Source organism: Mercenaria mercenaria, chromosome 6 (assembly GCF_021730395.1).
Source record: "Mercenaria mercenaria strain notata chromosome 6, MADL_Memer_1, whole genome shotgun sequence".
Classification (NCBI taxonomy): Eukaryota; Metazoa; Mollusca; class Bivalvia; order Venerida; family Veneridae; genus Mercenaria; species Mercenaria mercenaria.
In genome coordinates this window covers 65,194,075-65,215,917 of record NC_069366.1, presented here as the reverse complement: position 1 = coordinate 65,215,917, position 21,843 = coordinate 65,194,075, and the positions used below count along the sequence as shown (strand labels likewise).

The 21,843-nt window shown below is 34.5% G+C and overlaps 1 protein-coding gene across 6 annotated transcripts in view; it reads right to left on the bottom strand.

Annotated features, from left to right (window-relative positions):
* LOC123550394 (protein broad-minded-like) overlaps positions 1–21,843 on the bottom strand; it is an 83,921-nt gene that overhangs the window by 18,965 nt on the left and 43,113 nt on the right. For 4 of the 6 annotated variants that reach the window (XM_053546185.1, XM_053546188.1, XM_053546190.1 and 1 more), the window contains 9 exons: positions 21,653–21,740; positions 20,683–20,801; positions 18,339–18,458; positions 17,616–17,704; positions 13,463–13,576; positions 12,959–13,067; positions 8,826–8,922; positions 4,399–4,440; positions 371–493 (listed from right to left, as the gene is read on the bottom strand). In XM_053546185.1, the coding sequence (XP_053402160.1) occupies positions 371–493; positions 4,399–4,440; positions 8,826–8,922; positions 12,959–13,067; positions 13,463–13,576; positions 17,616–17,704; positions 18,339–18,458; positions 20,683–20,801; positions 21,653–21,740 (901 nt within the window). Of the gene's footprint in view, positions 1–370; positions 494–4,398; positions 4,441–6,525; positions 6,541–8,825; positions 8,923–12,958; positions 13,068–13,462; positions 13,577–17,615; positions 17,705–18,338; positions 18,459–20,682; positions 20,802–21,652; positions 21,741–21,843 lie in introns of all 6 variants that reach the window. The other 2 variants (XM_053546189.1, XM_053546191.1) reach the window with 2 other exon arrangements.

Here is a 21,843-nt window from a genome sequence, read left to right as displayed (position 1 = left end):
TGAGTGATCTGTGTTTTACTGTATTCATTATCACTTATATGTGCAGCTTTTAAAACTATGCCGAATTCTATCAAATTAAAATCATTTTACATGCAGATTAATAAATCAGAATAGTCAAATTCATGACTTGCTAATATTTTGACTTATTTGTACATCACTAGTAATTCTGCCTGAAATACACACTAGAACCCAGTCCCTTTATTAAGAACACCCCACTATAAAGACTTTTTCCAACATATTTTTATCTTCATTACAAAGAAACCTTCTCACAAAACACCTATTACTTTATTTCATATGTATTTCTCAATATGAAATTCCGAAAACCCTTAAACAATGTCCGTCTCAGCTATTCAGAAAAAATAAGACTTACCATTGCCTTTGACCTGGTCCCCTTTACCAGTGAAGAACTTGTATAGAAGGTTTCTACATTTCTCCATCCAGGCTCTACCCTTCTCTCCTTTCTTACTGTCCAGAAACTCTGTCAGTTCATTGTCTAAAACATCATCAGATAAACATTAAAACTCCTGTTTCATAAATTGGTGTCTTTTTTTTACAAACTGAACAATTTTTGACCTTTTCTCTGTGGTTGTAACAGTTATGAAATTTCATTGGATATTTAACTAAAATGTCTATCTGAGGTACATATTTTAAACTAATAACAAAGTCATAACAAGAGAGATTTTGTGAATTTTAGAACAACTGTGAATTTATTTAATTTTGTGGTCCAGAATATTTCTAGACTCAGCCAAAACAGCTATTTTGCATATACATGAATTTGTGGATTTAGATATAAAATTTCAGTCATAAAATAAAAAGGAATTTTGCTTGTTTAAATATAAGGATTAAATTATGTGGATTGACACAAGCACATAATAAAAAAGTCCATCATGAATAACAATACTTTACCGTATTTAAGAGAATTTGCCAGGTTTATGTACATCAGTGTAACCTTGACCTTTAAGCCCCAAATAATAGGGATCATCTACTAAGCACAGGCAATCATCCATTCAAGTTTTACAGATATGAGACCAAGCATTCTATGATTACTGATTGGAAACAAAATGATCTACAAACCAGCAGACCAACAGACAGACAATATAGAAAAACAAACCCTTTCTTCTTTGAAGGAGGGTGTAATAAATACTAAGAAACGTACCCTTTATCATATCATCCCTTGCATTTGATACTAAATGTGTGTCCATAGCACACATGTGCCCCTGCCCCCACTCCTGTCACTGTACATGGTTTTATGACTCAAGGTGAAACATTTTTAAGATGTTTGCAGCACAAACATTTAAGAACTTTTTGTGTAATTTTCAGTTAGTGAAGGACCAAAACTCTGGCCAAGTTGGGTAAAATCCCAAAGAGAATACCCATTGCAAATCTTCATGGGCTATAAAACAATCCTGCAATGTTTAATGACTCTAGGTTAAGTACATTTTGACATACATGCAGCACAAACTTTTATGTTTTTACTAAGTCAAGGCCAATAACTTTGGTCTTGCAAAGTGAAAAAAAACACACACAAAAACTCAAGTGCACAAATTCACATGCTGGATAATATTCCTAAATGGTTTCATGACTGTAGGTGAATTTTCTAAGATATATGCATCACAAGAACTTTATGTGTATTTTTCACTAAGTCAAGGACCATAACTCCAATCTTGCTGAGTGAAATCCCTAGCAGAACTTAACATGCTATATAACAATCCCCTAATGTTTAATGAGTCTAAGTCAGATACTTTTTAAGATACATGTGACACAAACTTGTATCCCATATGCATATTTTTGAGAATCAAGGGCCATTACTCTGGACTGATAAAAAACTGGAACAAAATCCCAGGTGCACAACTTCACATGCTGAATAATATTCCTATGATGTTTCATGACCCTAGGTCATATATTTTTTGAGATATGAGCGACACAACTTTTATGCTTCTTAAGAATATTTTTTAACTAAGTAAAGGGCCAGAACTCTGGTCAGACTGTGTGATATCTCTAACAAAACCCAAGATGTATAACTTCACATGCTGAATAATATTTCTATAATGTTTCATAATACTGGGTTAAATTCTTTATGAGATGCATGCAACACAAACTTAGGCCCTTTTTATGCATATTTTTGACTAAGTCAAGGACCATAACTCTGATCTGACTGTGTGAGATCCAAATCAAAACCCCTGGTGCACAGCTTCCCATGATGAATGACAATTCTGTGAGGTTTGATGACTCTGGGTCAAATACTTTTTGAATTATGAACGGCACAAATTGGGACGGACTGATGGAAGGACAGACAAGGGCAACACTAAATGCACCCCTCTGCCCTAAAGATTTTGAGGCAGGGGGCACAAAAAGCAAAATTTAATGTTTCTACTCTAATAAGGTTATAATAAAAGTATATTGTATTTTAATCAATTTGAAATTTCTGCATATATACTGGTTGCCGACCCAGATTCGGACAATTTTACAACCTTTTCATCTGTCATATTTTAATTTTTAATTCAAGATCCATGAAATGATACCTGAATCAAGTTCAGTTCTTCGGTGTCGCTAAACACAAATTTGTTTGTATATAAAAATAAACTGAACACGTCACTGAGGCCCGAAAGAGGGTACTTAAATTTAACGTTTTCAGTGTGTTGCAGGACCCAGAAATCGGACAGTAGGAAAGTACTAATTATCATCACTTCTGTTTTGCAGAATCACGTATAGGTCGGTTTTAATGATAAAAAGACATTTTTAGTATTGTTTACCATGTTTACATTCAACTGTAAATGTTTGATGCTGTTGAGAGTTTGATAAATCCAGCTGGCCTACATACGACACAAAAGTTTAGGTAAAACAATTCGGTTTAAACGCATTTAACTCGTGGTGTTAATGAAAAAACATTGATACTTGTTTTATAACACGCAATTTTCTCGTCTGCATTTAGCAGATTGTAGATGAATTCCCCTTGAATAATGTTGGGGCCTCAAAACACTGAAAGCACATGCAGCTTCCCCAAGCGAGAGCTGTCACAACATTTCGTGAACAAATGTAAATATTCCACTTTTGAAAGTTTAATTTACTGATTTGCAATTATTGCAAATGATGTTGCACATAATGCAACCGTCTATGTACTTGTCAAGAAATGATAAAAAATTACGCCAAAATAAAAGTTTACGCGCCTGTTCGATTTTCTGGGTCGTCCGAAATTCTGGGTCGCCAACAAGTAATTGTTCCATAAAAAAGAAGAAACATGATAAAAATGCAAATATGATAAGCAAAACTCATATACTTTATATATAGAGGATATCTGTTTGTTACAGTGTAAGATCAAATATCTTTCATCATGCTAACATTAACACCTTATGCAATAATGTTCACCAGTAAAAATGTAACGTGTGGTGTTAACAAGAGAAAGATATTTAATCTTACATGAAAAACAAACAAACTGTCATTTTATTTCATGTTTTTCAATGGGTTTAAAGCCCTGCTCCTCGGCTATTCAAATTTCATTGTGTGTATGCAACCCATGATTACAATAGGTAACAGTTAACGGCCACGTGCCCCACTTTAGCATGCAAAACCACAAGTATTTTATATAGAATTTTATATAAAATAGACTCTATTTTGACAGGCGTCACTGTTCATAGTCAGGATTTTCATGCTTTTCAGTGACAATTTAAGGTTAAAAGGTAGGACTGGAGCAGGTCTTTAACCAAATTATATAAATTTGAAACTTTATCTAGTGAAAAATACATTTTGATATTTTTCAATGTGACATAAACAAACATATTTAGCTCTAATATTTCAATAAGTCACTGAAAAACATGTGATATAAATAATTGCAAACGGAGGCAACAAGCTGCAAAAACACTTCAAATATTGAGGATATCTGTGAATATTAGAGGAAACACAAGTGATTACAATCACAAATAGAATTTTACTACGATCATATTTAACTTTCTTATTATTTTTTTGTATGCCAAATACATAATGCACATTGTCCCAGAAATGCACTATATACCTATATATTTATATTAAATTACATAAACAAGTGTGACTAAACTGAACAATTCATTAAGATTTTTAATTAATGTCATCAATGTCATTGAAAGAAACACATTTTGGACTGCACATAAACTTGATTATAATACATCAATCTCTGGGTAAGCACTTTTGAGGCAATTATCTTCTGTAAAAATATCAGGATTTTTTCAAAAACTTCATTTCATGAAACGTAATATCTGACAAGACATTGGGAGGTTTAGTGACAAAAGAAAGTGTTGTCTTTTTTTTAATTGTTAAAAATTTAGGATGCCTCAAAAGACAGAAGAGATCATGTGTGCTTTAAGTCACATGACCTGTTCTTGTGTTTGTAGGTGGCGCCACTGTGATAACACATCACACTCCTACCTTTTTTATCTGATACATTTTGGTGGGTGGGGTAAATAAACCCTGCAACATGTCACAGCAATTAAAACACATGCAAAAAAACATGGAAAAACAACATATAAAACAAACACAGGACAATTAGGTAGCTTGGCAAGGCAGGCATAAGTAACATCCAGAATGAGCATTAAACATGGGTATTTATGATAATATATCCGCCAAATTTGAAAAAAAAACCAGATAAGCCCATGCAGTAGCTCTTGAGTTATGGCTCATGCATTTCTCTAAATTATGAAAACTGAAAGTGTTCGCACAAAAACTTGAGCAGACCTTATCCAGACCGAGCTTATAATTTACATTTCTGTTAAGTAAGTACCTACATGTTTCACTAATGATGCACAATGATTTTCCTTCTGAAACAATGGTTTATTTATACATTGCAAGTCTTGGACTGGTATTTAGTCTGGTTCCAGTGTTATATAACTGAGTGAGACTGGTCAGAGACTGCAATAGTTCAATCAGATGAGGATCTGTAGTCATTAATCTGAAATTCAGTCTTAAACTTTAGATGCTATCTTTTTTAATTCTTTTTCCAGTATTAATAACAATTTTTATCAATTTATTGACTACAATTTTAATGAACCTTAGCTTGAAGCAACATGTAGCTCCTATCATTATAAAAACATCTGCAAGTCTCATTAGTATAATGAACGCTACGCACTCGTGAAAATATTTGAAATTTTCTCACTTCGAGGTGAGATATATTCCATATTCACGAAAAACAAAACAAATTTGCTTTTTATTTTATGCTCAATTATGTTGAGATGTGCATTTTGCAACAAATTTTAAACTCAGCGCATGAAACAGACACGCGTAAACAGACATGACGTCAGATGTATTGTGACGTTAGAAAGACGCACACAACATAAAATTCCATTTTATTTTATTTTTTACTGCATAACGTTATGAAATTCTCATTAAGTAAAATAATTTGAATCGAGAAATATACTATAAAGAACAACGTGCGACTACAATTTTCATCCTGTTTTAAGCAAATAATTTAAAATTTATACACAATGTACAAGTAGATAGGCATTTACAGTGAGTGATATGGATTATATCTCAGTGATAAAACACAGTATTTCATCAGTTAGCATAAAATAAATAAATACATTCTAAATGCAGTTACAACAACTTAAATTGTTAGAAATTTTTTTTCTTTTCTTTTTTTTTTGTTTGCTATTTCAATTGCTTTACGGAAAACATATTAGATACTTAATTTGAATTTAAAACTCTTTATCACCAGCATTAAAGTTACATAATACTGAAATTAAAGACTTTAAACTATTATAATTCTAATTTTAATTCATGGAAGTAATTTGATTGGGTTAGCCATTACAACTTCAGAATTTATTCATTGATGTAATTTGATAGTTTTTGCCATTATAATTTCAATATTTATTCATCTGAATACTTTGGTTGGATTAGCCATTATAATTCCAGAATTTATTCATTGACGTAATTTGATTACCGGTAGTTTAGTCAAGACCTTCCTGCTACCATAAACCACTTTTTCATCCTTCTTGTATTCAAAAATGCAGGAACAGCAATACTGTTCTTGTTTCTGAGCATGGTGAGTGTGAGCACTCATTTTCTAGATAAAAAATTTGATGCCAAGAGTAAATTCATTAAAAGTTGAAGAATAATGGTGGAAAATGATTTATTTGGAATCATTTTCTGTAACTGTTTTTTCTGGTGTGCATGCATGTGAAATTCTAGTCCAACCCATTATGTAAATATCACTTTCATGTCAGGGGAAGTACATGTAACTTGAGTCACTACTGAAAATCCTGCCTGTAACTTATTTAACATAAAGCCCCTCCTAAAGCCCCTCTGAAACTTTACTCAACCTGTGCTGAGTTTATATATGAATAACACCAGAAAAAAATACTTCAATTCTATAGAAAATATAATGTCAGAATAGGGAGTATTACAGGATATCATGTAATATAACATAGGAAGAGAAAAATCAAACAATTAACTAGGAAGAAAAAACAAGATGCAATTTATATACAGGATAGGTAAATGATACAGGAAGCAAAAAAAAAACATATGATAAGGTAAAAGGGACAAAAACACAAAATAAAATACCTGGAGGCAAGGGACCTGAGAGGAATATAACTTGTGAGTAATTTGTATATACTAATGACAATCCTAACACATTTGTAATATCAAGTCACAAGCTCCACCTCCTAGCACTCCTTAGCTCTCACTTGAAATAACAAGTCACAAGCTCCACCCCCTAGCACCCATTTGTAATAACAAGAGCTGTCTGTTGACAGCATGCTCGACTATTCGAAGAAATGATGGAAGTATGGGCTCAAAATATTACCAGAGATTTTCAGACAAAAGAAAAATAATAGATAAGACAATTAATGTACCAGTATTTGTGGATTTGAATAAGTCTTGCACTATCTGACAATGTGTGACCATGATGATAAGCAAGTGTTCAAAGTTTCAAAGCCAATTATATCAAACTATTTAGACAAAATATGGAACGATATGCGAAACTTAACTTATTTCTATGTCAAAAAGGGCCATAACTGAGCTAAAGTCCTTGTCCTAATTATGTAGTCTTGCCTACATATGTAGACTATGATGGTAAACAAGTGGTAAAAGTTATAATGCCATATGACGAACAGGTTAGGCAAAATATGGACTGGTATGAAAAATTTAACTGATTTCCAAGTCCAAAAAGGGCCATAATTCAGCCAAAACAGTTGACGGAATTATGTACTCTTGCCTACAAATAGAGACTGTAATACTAAACAAGTGATAAAAATTTCAAAGCCATATGTCAAACACTTTACACAAAATATGAACTCGTACGAAAAACTTAACCAAGATTTGTAAGTTAAATGGGGCCATAATTCAGCCAAAATCCTTGATGGAGTTATGAACTCTTGCCTAAGGCCTGGTAAATGATATACATGTATACTGTAACAGTAAGCATGTTTTATCCAGTGCAATTTAGCCAAAAGAAAAAATAAAATTGTTTGTGCAAGAAAAAAAATGTTTGTGCGAGATTGGCGAAATACCCAATTGGTTTTAGCAAATACTCAATTACTTTTGAAAAAGCCTTGGTAATAATTTTATTTTTACCCAGTTCAGATTTCCAATACCCAATTCAGACAAAAACTGATGGGTAAATACCTAAGTGCACTAAAAGCTTATCTGGAGCTCTGCTAAGGCTAACATTGTGATGGTAAACAAGTGTTGAAAGTTTCAAAGCTTTATCTCAAAAGACTTTGTCAAAATGTGAACTGGTACGAAAAACTTAACCAAGGTGTGACGCCATGGTGAGTAGGATAGCTCTATTTATTCTACGAATAGTCGAGCTAACAAGTCATAAGCTCCACCCCTAGCACCCCTTAGAACCCATATGTCACAAGCCCCACCTCCTAGCATCCACTTGTATTAACAAGTCACAAGCCCCACCTCCTAGCACCCACTTGTAATAACAAGTATTAGCACCCACCAGTAATAACAAGTCACAGGCCCCACTTCCTAGGACTCACTTGTAATAACAAGTCAAAAGCCCCACCCTTTAGCACTCACCTGCAGTAACAAGTCACCAGCACCGCTCCCTAGCACACATTTAATTCTCTATGATATATGACTTACACAAAGTAAAGTTCAAACTGCATGGAGGGGACGGTTAAAATAAGTAATATTCACAGTAAAACCATCTGCAGTTCTCATTTTTAAACCCCTTTAAGATATCGATATGTATTTGTTTGTTTTGGGTTTAATGCTGTTTTTAAACAGTATTTCAGTTACGTAATGGTGGACAGTTAATCTAACTAGTGTTCCTGGATTCTGTACCAGTACAAACCTGTTCTCCGCAAGTAACTGCTAACTTCCCTACATGAATAAGAGGTGGATGACGAATGATTTCAGACACAATGTCTTTTATCAAATCGTCACGAAGAATAAATGCCCCGCCTGGGGATTAAACTCACGAGCCCATAACCATAGATCTGCGCTCTACCTATTGAGCTAAGCGGGCAGGTGTGCGATATGTAAGTAAAGAGTTTTTTAATAAGGCTGTAAGTAAAGAGTTTTTACTAACGCCTATCATTTTCTTTCCAAAATTTCCTTGACTAACCATCCTGACTAAGGATATTAAAAACATGAAACAAATTTGTTAATTTTCAAACACTTATACTTTCACTATCCTTAAGAAATTAACACATAACATACATGCAACAACATACCCTTTTACATAACATTAACATAATTTGCCCGCAACCAAAAGGCTACACATTAGTACAATATCCAGTACCATATTTAGTATACAGTTATACTTAATCTGCGTAAACAAAAACGAACAACAGACAATGACCCACCTGAAAGAAACATTTCTAAAATATAACAGGTTTGTATCTTACCTTGCTTCAGAGCTGACCTTCCCCCAATATTTGGGCTGTACTCCCTCGGTATCGGGTATGATGAGAACATGGGATAAGGGTACGGAGTTCCAATATCCTACAACAAAAACGGTGTTATTTGACTATAGTACACAAACTTTAGTTTACCTTTTTAAATTTTAACTGTCATTTCTCACCTGCCTTTTTAAATTCTAGTATATGCAAGACATGTGCAGACACATATATACAGTCAAACCTGTCTATAGATAGAGATCACCCTGTGGAAATGAAAACGAGCAAATTTGATGAACTGGTAACCCCGCCGAAAGGGTTTGTGGTGAGGAATGGCAAAACAATTTATCCATCAAAAAGTTAAGGATGTTACTAAGAAGCAAGCAATTTCATTAGTCAAAAATAATTGAACAGAAAACGAATTTTTTAAGTGTACATAATAACCTATGTTATTGTTGATCCTGACTAATGTGAAACAGGCTGGTAACATTGCCCGATCGGGCTTACGACACAAAAAGTAATATTTTTTGGAAAATAATGAAGATATTTCTTTCAAACTTGGTCTATTTGATAAGCATAACATATGATGCTTATCAAGATAGAAATAACTTTGTTGCCTTCAGTTTTGTTAGAATTACTTCCCTTTTTCAGTTTTATATGGTGCATAATTTTTGAAGTCCAAAAAAATATGTTTTAATGCAATGTTTAAAGCAGAAAAGGTTCAATGGCTTGCTATTGCTCCAAACTTGTGTGCCAATACCTTTATTCTATATATTTAGGGTAAATACTTTGTTTCTAGTGCAGATGTATGAGCAATTTTTTTAGAACTAACATTTCTCTATAATGTCGTTCGTGAAAGCAGAGTAAAATGTATACATTCATGTACTAGCGCAATAATTTAGAGCATTAGGCAGCCATTGAACCCTTTTATGTTTTAAACTTAGCATTAGAACATATTTGTTTGGACTTCAAAGATTATGCGTCATAAAAATCTGAAAAGGGGAAATAGTTCTACCAAAACTGAAGGCAACCAAGTTATTTTTATTCTAATTTGTATCATTTGATATGCTTAATAATTTTTTATAAATGGACCAAGTATGAAAGAAATATCTTCATTATTTTTCAAGAAATACTACTTTTTGTGTCGTAAGCCTGATCGGGCAATGTTACCAGCCTGTGTAATAAGCTTAGCTTTTAGAATGATATGGAGTTCTTTGAAATATGAGCTTAAAGTGTAACTAGATCAAAATATTGTATTCAAGTAGTTTGAAACCAAGTGTCACTCACACTTTTAAATGTAAATTTGAACAGAATGATGTCCTTAAGAGAGCACAATCAAATGAGAAATCTGGAACGTGGGTCACGTCCCGGTCAAGAAAATTCCAGAGGTTTCCATGGAATGTGTGTGAATTTTCATGCAAGATTGTTTTTCATACCCATATGGTAATTGCTAAACTATAATTGAGCCGTGCCATGAGAAAACCAACATAGTGGCTTTGCGACCAGCATGGATCCAGACCAGCCTGCGCATCTGCGCAGTCTGGTCAGGATCCATGCTGTTCGCTTTCAAGGCCTATTGGAATTAGAGAAACTGTTAGCGAACAGCATGGATCCTGACCAGACTGCGCGGATGGATCCATGCTGGTCGCAAAGCCACTATGTTGGTTTTCTCATGGCGTGGCTCAATTTATGTGTTATATTTACATTGTTTTCTCCTTCATTCACATTGTTTTAAATTGATCAAATGTTATGTACTCTGAAGTTGTTGATCTCTAAATCAACAAAATCACTAACCAATGACAGCTGTAGGAACAGCAAACGTTCTAATAAAATTCACGTATCTCATAATTATTACATCATGATGTATTTGAACAATTGTAACAAATCGAGCACTGGGAACTCACGAATGGTCCGCTTTAACATGATGTCATAACAATGTCTGTTTATTAGAAATTGTGAAAACATGGGTAATATAGGCTTACTGTTGGGAATGCAGATGCAAAGTTCATACTGTTGGATGAGATATGGAAAAGTTTATCTAGAACTAAAACTGTATGCTCATCGCATCTACAGTTAGGGGATATATTAATTACATGTATAAGCAAAACCCTTACAGAAGCAAGCCTCTGTGGCGTACATGCTGCGTATTTGCTGTGTATATGCCGCGAACACAGTAGTACACCAGAGGAGTACATTTTACATACACCGCATGCCGCGTACATGCCGCATACTATTTCGACGAGTACACAGCATGTACGCAGGAGGTCACTAGTACACTTCAAGTACGCAGCACAGACTCTGAAAATTTAAGGAGTACACTGCATGTACGCAGGAGGGACTTGTACAAGAAAATAGTACACTGCATGTACACTGCAGATACTTTGAAATTTGTGCAGTACACTTCATATACACGGGAAAGACTTGTACAATTTCTTTTGGCATTTATACTTAGTTTTTTTTTTATAAGTTAAAGTCTGAAGTAAACTTCATATACGCGGGAGGGACTTGTTCATTTTCTTTTGGTATTTATACTTTGAATTTTTTTAGGTAAAAGTCTGAAGTACACTTCATGCAGGAAGAATTTGTACATTTTTTTTTTTTTTTGGAAGCAAGAACTTGATTTCCGAGTAACTTTTATCTTAATAGCATAGAATAGTTCAGATTACCGGTATTCTGAACAATGAAAATTTGCCATTTACTGTTTGCAATGTTCATTTGTGAAGCTTACATCTTAGTGATTTCTGAGCTGCACCTTGCATGCAGTGTAAAAATATATTCTTTTTCATTTTGAATTAATCCTGGAGCTTTCTAACTTGGATAATTGAAAAGCCTTATTTGAACTTCGTTGCATTACATTTTGTAATACATGAAATAATTACCAAGATAATGCCTCAACAGCGCCCTAATGAGAAGAATTAATAGCTCTCACTGTTATTTGAATACTCTTAAGCAAAACACCATTCTATCATGTTTTATAAAGGCTTTAATGCTGATTATGTTAACTCATTAAGGCCTCACCAGATTAAAAAGTTGTTCATCGGATTTGCCGCTCTTATATTTTCAGAACGTTTTTGGCTAATTGCGCTCGCCCCATTGCAAAAAATCAATCCAAAATTTTTTAGTGCGCTACTTTTTACGGACGTAAAAGTGTATAAATGCTTATATAATTCCAGTCCTAGATTGTTCTCAGATGGATTTTAATCAAAATAAATACATACTACGCACACATCGTCTATAATAAATCATAACACTTATATTTAGTTGCATTAAAGTTGTTTCCCCTTGATGCAGTTACGCCATTTTCTTCAAATGTTTACCAAATTACATGCTACAAAAATTGATTTATTTCATTGAAAAGTGAATGAAGAAAAGCATACTAATTTATTTGATAACATCAATCTACATTATTTTGGTAAGGGTAAATACTTATTGATGCATGTCACTTATCTTTTTTCTGTTTTTTTCTGTCCAAATGATCAGCATTTGCATACAAAAGTTGGTGGGGTAAGGAATTTACATTATCACAGCAGTTTCGCCACAAGAGTACACAGCATGTATGCAGCAGGAGTACACAGCATGTACGCCGCAGGACTCGGGCCAGGAGTACACAGCATGTACGCCGCAGGAGTACACAGCATGTACGCCGCAAGAGTACACAGCATGTACGCCGCAGGAGTACACAGCATGTACGCCGCAGGGGTAGTACACCGCAGGCTCATTTGCATGTGAAAAGTGTATGTGCCGCGTACATGCTGCGTACTATTTCCCGCATACTAAATTCCTCCAGCGTACATCCTGTGTACTATGTAGTCCACAGCATGTACGCAGCAAGTAGTACGCGGCAGAGCTCATTTGCATGTCAAAAGTGTACTACAAACGTACTATCGGTGTATGTGCGGTGTATATCCTGCGTACTATTTAAAACCCTTGATTTCAGTACACATCATGTACGCATCATATACGCTGTATGTACACAGCAAGAGTACGCAGCAGGCCTTTTTCTTCTGTAAGGGAATACAAGTTACAATCAGTAGGTCTATAACAAAATGTCAAAGTACATCCTGAGGTACTTCTCAAATCTAAAGTCAAAAATCAGTACTGAAATTCTTATGCAACAATATTTCACTTTATCTAAAACTTACATCAATATGGCGACTTGGTAAAACCCTTTCTGATGGCCCACCAATTAAGTACGTCCTCACCAGTATGTTGTTACGCTCAACTGACAACATGTCCACAATAATATCTTTTCTGCAAAAAAATAGGCAGTAAATCAAGATAGACATATACCTCTGTTAAAGGCACAACTTTAGAACAAATATCTCCTTCCAAAGACAGGTATCTTTCTTTCAACTAGACCAGAATCATAAAGCAACAATAAACATACCTTTATCAGTTATTCCAATGTTTTGTTTCTACAGATGTTGCACTGTATTAGAAGTATAAGATAGCCAACTGCCATGGATCGAAATGAAAATCTTCTCAGTGGTTAAGATATGGAGGGGATAAGTTAATAAGGATGAAAAGATGGTCTGACAGCCTTGATTCCAACAAAACCCCATATACTTTGTATCCTGGGGTATTACAATAAATGCAGTCAGTATACTATAAATGTATAAGAGAGGTTGTATCAAATTGTGTCTTACTGATCTTTGTTGATTTGGTTATCAGTCTGTGCAGCTAGCAGGAACTCCTGTATTCTGTACTGTGACTGTAGCAGGAGGAATGAATCTAGACATGAGATCATCACACTTAGCACTCTGTAATTAACACAATACTGTTTATATATAACATGTAAAAACTGTGATTACAGCTCCAGGAATGAATCTAGGCATGAGATCATCACACTTAGCACTCTGTAATTAACACAATACTGTTCATATATAACATGTAAAAACTGTGATTACAGCTCCAGTAAAGAATGTAGGCTGTAGCAACGACGACACGATCTAATCTTAGACTATGGTATTTGACAGATGCTTGATAGAGAAGCTGTGTAACATTAGCTTTCAAAAACTTCTTAGGAAAAATGAAATATAAAGTTAATAAACTGTATAAGATTCTTTAACTGGTTGCACATGCAGTTGGGAATACCCAGGCAAAATTACATCTGTGCACAGAAAATACATCATGACATTACAAAGGCAAACTACTGCACATATCTACTACACAGATGTAGTTTTTATATGTCTTTTACAGCACAAGAGTCTGGTATCCATATACTTTCTATAGTCAAGCTAAAAGTCATAACACCTGAAGATATTTATAGAAAGTTAGAAAATACATTCGGAAACTAAACTAAGAATGTGTTTGTAGGACACGGATGCCCTGACTCTGTGATCACCAGATTTACAGCAATCACAAAACTGAACATTGTAGCCTTCAAAACTGAATTTCCACATTAATCTGGAACTTAATAATCCCTGAAATAACAGAGAAAAAGTGAAAGTGCATCAACACTTTATCCAAACTTTATTTGAACTCGGATCCAGAGTCAAGTAGGAAAGCTCTCCTTATACTTTAAGTTAGTACAGTCAAGCTAACAAGAGTACCAGAGTGTCACAATATATGACCGTCATGTAAATGGTACAGTAAAACATATTCTGTTTAAGTTTGGTAGACAGTGAGCCCAAACAATGACATATCCAATTCTTACAACTCAATACAATTCAAGAATAAGCTATTTGTAGTAGCAACAAAGGGAAGTAAGTCCATAAGAAATCTATATACTGTTTCTCTAAGACCACAAAAAACCTCCTACCAGGTAGAGATACCTTAAAATATACCTAAAATTTGAAAGTAGCATCTACGTTGTACCACAGAAAAGTGGTCTTGGGTTTTCCCTGTGGTAATTATAAACAAGAGCTGTCCGTAAGACAGCGCGCTCCACTATTCGAGGATTTGAAAGTAAAATGAATATACAGTCGAATACCGTTACCTTGATATTAAAGGGACTGTAAAAATTGCATCGACGTATCCGAAGTTCTACGTAATGATATCGACTATCTTGGACATCTTTGTACATGTGTTGGATGTCTATATTGTCATTATATCCAATGCTTTTTTTTTTCAGAGGGTTTGAAAGGGGAAAGAAATAATATATAAAACGTAAATACGATTTTAATTTTATTTACAAATAAAACATCTTAATTAAATTCATACATACAACATTTTAATTTTTCAAAATATACATTTAAACATTAGCATTTTTATTCCTTCCCAAAACAAGTCTGAATGCAGCGGTAATGTTCCTAGTTGAGAAGTCATTTTGACTGTGCTTCAATAACGAAAATTTGCCAGTTAAATACGCATATTGTTACCATATCCTAAATGGCAGCTTTTTACTCCGTCAAAACAGAAAATATTTCATCCAAATTAGTTGTTATATTTGAAAACAGCTTTCCTGCTTGCACGGTGTTTTATAACACTAATTATTGGGAATTAAATGCAAACTTCCTGACATTTAAATTGGATTAAAGTTTAAATTATAACAAACAAAACAAACACACAAACTAACTTGAATATGATTAATACATCGCTGGACAACAATAGGTTGATTTTCACACCTTACAAATAACATGGATATTTTTGACAAGCTGTGATATCGACGAAACCAGGTGTAAAAACAGTACAGGTAAGTTGACGGGACTGAAAAATCTCATTATTTATTTATTTATTTTGTTGGGTTTATTGTCGCACCGACACAATTTTAGGTCATATGGCGACTTTCCAGCTTTAATGGTGGAGGAAGACCCCAGGTGCCCCTCCGTGCACAATTTCATCACGAGCGGGCACCTGGGTAGAACCACCGACCTTCCGTAAGCCAGCTGGATGGCTTCCTCACGTGAAGAATTCTACGCCCCAAATGAGGTTTCGAACCCACATCGATGAGGGGCAAATGGTTTGAAGTCAACGACTCTAACCACTCGGCCACGGAGGCCCCTGAAAAATCTCATCGAGCTAAACAAAATATCGAGCTAATCATATAGAGGTAATGATAAATAATTACATCAAGATAAATAGGGAAAAATCGGGACCGACTCAAACACATCGTGCTAACCGGAGTATCGAGCTAACCGATATCGAGGTAACGATATTCAACTGTATGTCTCAATAAAAGACCTCTACTTTAAAAGGAAGATACACCAAGGGGCATAATTCTGTCAAGAACACAAATTAGAGTTATTGGGATTGTTACCACACATGCAGATGATGATGGTAAAGATATATTTTGAGTTTCAAGTCATTATCCTATACAGCACCAAAGTTATGTCCAGAAAATGAAGTTTGTTAAAATATTTAAGTATGAAAGAGGCATAATTTGGTCAAAAATACAAATAAGAGTTATGGGGATTGTTAACACACATGCAGATGATGATGATAAAGATATATTTGAAGTTTCAAGTCTTTATCTTATATTGTATTAAAGGTATATCCAGAAAGCGAAGATTGCAAAAAAAAAGTACAAAAGGGGCATAATTCTGTCAAAAATACAATTAGAGTTATGGGGTTTGTAACCACACATGCAGATGATGATTATAAAGAAATATTTTTAATTTCAAGTCATTATCTTTTAAAGTACCAAAGATATGACAGAAAAACAAAGGTTGCCGGAAAACTTTAACCTTAAAAATAACTTAAGTATAACACCTTGGAGACCTTGACCTCGGGTATAATGAGCTCAGCCCCTAAACATACTTTATTTGTATACTGGACAATGTTTATGTAAAGTTACAGTAAGATATAAGCAATAGTAACAAAGATATGACAGAAAAACAAAGGTTGCCGAAAAACTTTAACCTTAAAAATAACCGAAGTATAACACCTTGGTGACCTTGACCTTGGGTATAATGGGCTCAGCCCCTACACATACTTTATCTGTATACTGGACAATGTTTATGTGAAGTTACAGTAAGATATAAGCAACAGTAACAAAGATATGACAGAAAAAAAAAAGGTTGCCGAAAAACTTTAACCAAGAAAGGTCACGCCGACGCCGGGGCGAGTAAAATAGCCTCCCAATTCTCAAAATAGTGGAGCTAAAAAGTTACAAAATAAGTTATCTATAGTTACAGCAAAGGGAAGTTAATCTTACAAAAAAGAAAGAAAATTCGAAGTCCACACAAAAATCCTTACCAGGTAAGGATAGGTCAATATGCACCTAAAAATTGGATGTAACATGCATGTTGTAACGCAGAAAAGTGGTCTCGACTTTTCCCTACGACCAGTAAGTTACAATATAATCTATTTATAGTAAAAACAAAGGGAAGTAATTCTAAAACTAGGGACCTAGTTCTTGCACATGACATTCCATCTCATCGTCTCATCATGGTGAACATTTGTGCCAAGTTACATCAAAATCCCTCCATGCATGAAGAAGAAATGCTCCGGACATAGTATTGATCTTTGACCTCTAAAGTGACCTTGACCTTAGACCTAGGGACCTGCTTTTTGCGCAAGACACTCCCTCTCATGGTGGTGAACATTTGTGACCTAAATTTTAACCCCAGATGACAAATTTTGTCAGTCAAGGGCACATAACTCTGGATATACTCATCCGATCTAGCCCATAATCATACTCGTTCAAGGTCTTGTGCCCAAAAACATTGTGACCAAGTTTGATTAAAATTGCTATAAAACTGTGGACGCTAGAGTGCCAACAAACTAAATGTGAATGGACGGACAGATAGACGACAGACATTCATCGATCCTAATAACTCACCATGAGCCTTTGGCTCAGGTGAACTAATGAAAAGTTACAAAACTGGAAACTAAGAAATCAGCGTGGCCTTGTATTACCTCAGTCCAAACACGTGACATTGTTCTACATTGAAGAGAGAATGCACCTTCACTGGGGTATCTAGCACTACCAGTCTGTCTAAAAATCCCTGTAATAAAATAACACATATATAAATTGTATTTACAATTCAATTAGGTACAACAATGTTACTAAATAAAGCTCTCAATTTAAAATCTATTAATTTTCTTCAAAGATAGATCTAGTAGCCAACCAAGTCACATAATATCCTAGTTTTTATTGTGGAGAATTTGCATTGTAAAGTAAAACTATTTGTAAACAATATTAATTCTGTTAAGGACTTCTCTTGAAAGCAAATTCTTCATATGAAGGCAGACATTTTCTATCCAACCAGATCAGTTTCTTAGTAAATTAATCAATCAAGCGCTGTAAGCTCTATAAAATGAACCCAACTCGATAATAAGTTCCTTAGTAAATCGATCAATCAAGCAAGCACAGCAATTTAGATCAGTTCCATTGTAAATCAATCAATCAAGCACAACAACCGATTTTCAATGAACCAGCTTAAATCATTTCTTAGTAAATCAATCAATCAAGCAACCTCTATACAGTGAACATCTTAGTAAATCATTAATTCAATTGCAACAACCATTACAGAAGAAATAAAAAATGTGCTGGCCATATAAGGCATAAGTGAACCTTGTCGATAGCTCAACAGTTATAGTGTTGTGCATATAAATATGAAATTATGTTTCAGTACTTACTGGTAAACATTCGGGCATTTCTCTGAAGCTGTAGGCAGATTTGGATGGTAAAGGTTTGTTGGCCAGGACTTCATACACAGCAGGAAAGCCAGACAGAATATTCAGCAATCGCACCAAATGCTGAAATTTAAATGATCATGTTTAATAACTCTTAGATGGTCAATATGTTCATTTAGTGATAAAAGCACTCAGTTGTTCCTATCTAAAGACAAAGTATATGCTAGTACCTTACTTAAAATTAAATACTGTAAATCACTTTATATTAGCATGATCTTTATTTCGCGAAATCACTTACCCTGAATTATTTCGCGGATTTATGAATTCGCGAGTGGCGGGTCAGAAATTTAAATTCGCGAAAGTTCTTATCATATATTAGCGAAATTCCGATTCCAGAAGTCGTGATTATATTAATGCCAAATTTTCCCTACCGTACCGAGTTCATGCACACCAAAGACTCGTTAAAACATGGCCCGTAACACTTACTTCGTAATCGGTTAATTATTCACATGATAATTGCTTTTTTCAAAGTTTGTTACAGTCATTTTATAGATAATTGTAACTTCAATGGTCTGATAAGTTGTGCGCTAATCCCTATTGTTATCTAAACAATGTGTAAAAAATATCAAATAAAGGATGATATGGATCATCCCCTCAGGCAACACGTGCTCTGCTTGTTTGACACATTTGTATTCTGTTAAACAAAAGAACAATGTTTTCATGTTAGAAACACCCCTGTCAGCTGCATGTAAATCCAACCTTTAGCTCCTTGCGTAAATTATGTCTTTAAGCAGTATGATCTACATGAAATGTATTTCTGAGGATTTTTTTTATTATACTTATTCAGAATTATTGAAATAAACTGAAATTCATTCAATTAAAATTGTATACAGGCAGTTAGTATTCATTGCTGAACTTGGCCTTATTACGGACATTTTTTCGGATATTTATGTATGTTATGGAAGGGAATTTACGCGGATTGATGAATTCGCGATGCACCAGATTCGCGAAAAATAGCGAAAATTAAAACACCGCGAATAATACCGGATTTACAGTATACAAACATCACTTTCAAACAAGAGCTGTTTGTAAAACAAATATGCCCCCATGACAGCCTGTCAGACGTTACTCGATTTGTATTTCAGTCTCAATTATGCTGTGACCCTGACCTTTGATAAAATGACCTTATAAGTAATAAGGTTATCTAAAGACAACACAGGTTATCTACTGACCACATGCAATCATCTTATGACAACTGACAGTCAGAGGCCGCTGTAGCATTCATTGATCAGAAACTATTTTCAGTCTAGAGGTCACTGTGTCAAGGTCTTGATCTTTCACCTCTTGACTCAAGATATGACAGGAGTTATCTGCTGATCATAGAACAATAATGGTATGAAGTTTGATGGATGTAAACCCACGCCTTCTCCAGCTTTTGAGCAGAAATCATCTATAGTCTAAAGGTCACTGTGATCGTGACCTAATACCTCCTGACCCCCAAAACAATAGGACTTGTCTATTAATAAGACAATAATGCTATGGAGTTTGATGGATGTAGACCCAAGCCTTCTCCAGTTTTCGAGCAGAAATCAAAGTTTAGTCTGTCACTGTGATGTTGATCTTTAACCAACCACTTTAAAAACATCAGAGATAATCTAGTGACCTCAGGCAATCATCCTACAAAGTTTGATCACAGTAAGCCCAAGTTTTCTCATGCCATTGATTAGAAAACAGTTTTGGTCTCAAAGTCACTGTGACCAAGATCTTTGACCCTCAAAATAATAGGTCATCTACTGACCACAGGCAATTATCCTGTGAAGTTTGGTCACTGCAGGTCAATGCATTCTCTAATTACAGATCAGAAACTAAACTGACCGACATGAGCAAAACAACTGAAAAGTTTTGAAATGAGAGCTTAAAAAGTTTTCATGGAGTTGTTTTGATAAGGAAAACTCATATTTCAATAATGTTTACAAAAATGCCTTTGTCACATAGATTTTTGCTAATATGTTACAAAACTACAGCTATTTGTAAAAATATCCATACACAGACAAACCCTGTGAAAATGGTCAATACTACTGTTTTGTTTTCTCTTCCCATTTAATCATAAATAGTGTGTAAGAAAAAGACTAATTTCTGCATTTCACAATTCTAGTGATCTTAGCAGACAAGTTTGACTGCATTAAATAAATGAGATCAATTTAATGTCAGTATTTCTTTACAATACACTATCATTATGAAAATTCTAAATTCACAGCATACAGTTTCACTTCGACATAATGTAAAAGTTCTTAAACTATGATGGATTCAATTTGAAAATTTGGCATAAAATCAATGCAGTACAAACCTTATGTACGGTTCTATCAATGGGGTCCACTGGCCAGGTTTTGGGTGTAAACAATGTGATATCTATGGGCCCACATTCTATCACTGACCATAACTCAGTGATCAATGCCTTGATGTAACCTAAATAGAAATGAAAAAATAATTGAAGTCATACGACAAAGCAATGCACATACAAACAGAGAAATAACACAAACCTTTTTCAAAATTAATGACAAAATCTATACAATACTAGAATAGCGTTCACAGGACATTGACACTCCCACATACCGTGCAATCCTCTAAATAGCAAAGTTTTTAGTATAGACCACATAAAGGAAGGGTGTTTGACTAAAAGTCTGAAGCAAATTCTATTCATATGAGTTTGTGCATCAGAGCAACTTCGAATCCATTTCTTCAAAAAGTGTATGAGGAGGTGAACACACCTGTATTTCTTCACTATGGCCTATTTTGTGAAATTAAGAAAAGGCCATAATTCCAGAAAAAATAGCCATAGAAAAAAGCCCATTATTATGGCCATCTTCACAACAATGTCTTCATCTGCGAAACATTCAAGTTAATCTTTCAATAGTGTTCGAGGAGTTGGACACAAAAGAATTTTCTCATGTTCCATATAACAAAACTATCAAAGGACCATAACTGCGGTAAAAATGGTCACAGCAAAAGTTTCTTCCTTATCAAGCTCCTTCATTGTTGAAAGTTTGAAGCAAATCAGGGTAATAGTGTGAGAGGCATTGGACACACAAGATTTCTGAACATACAGACAGTGCTGACCTTGATCAGCCTGCCCTGTTCCCTTTTCAGTCAGTAAATTTTCAATGAATAACCCTTCGAATAATAAAAGATATTGCCCAAATTGAACAGTCCATTTTTTAAATTTACCAGTCTAAAGGTTAAGTTCCATAAATTGTATAGTGTGTTAATTATTTAATACAACATACAAAAAAGATTATATTCCTGACAATAATACTCACCTGTTTTCTTGAGGGCAGCCATACCAGGAGCGGTTGTTGCAACTTGAGTCACCATGTAACCATAACCAAACTTCTCACATTTACTCACCTACAACAACACAAACAAGTAAGCATATCAAATTTATTCACCAACAACAACACAAATAAACTTCATCCATTTAATCACCACCAACAACAACACAAGTAAACTT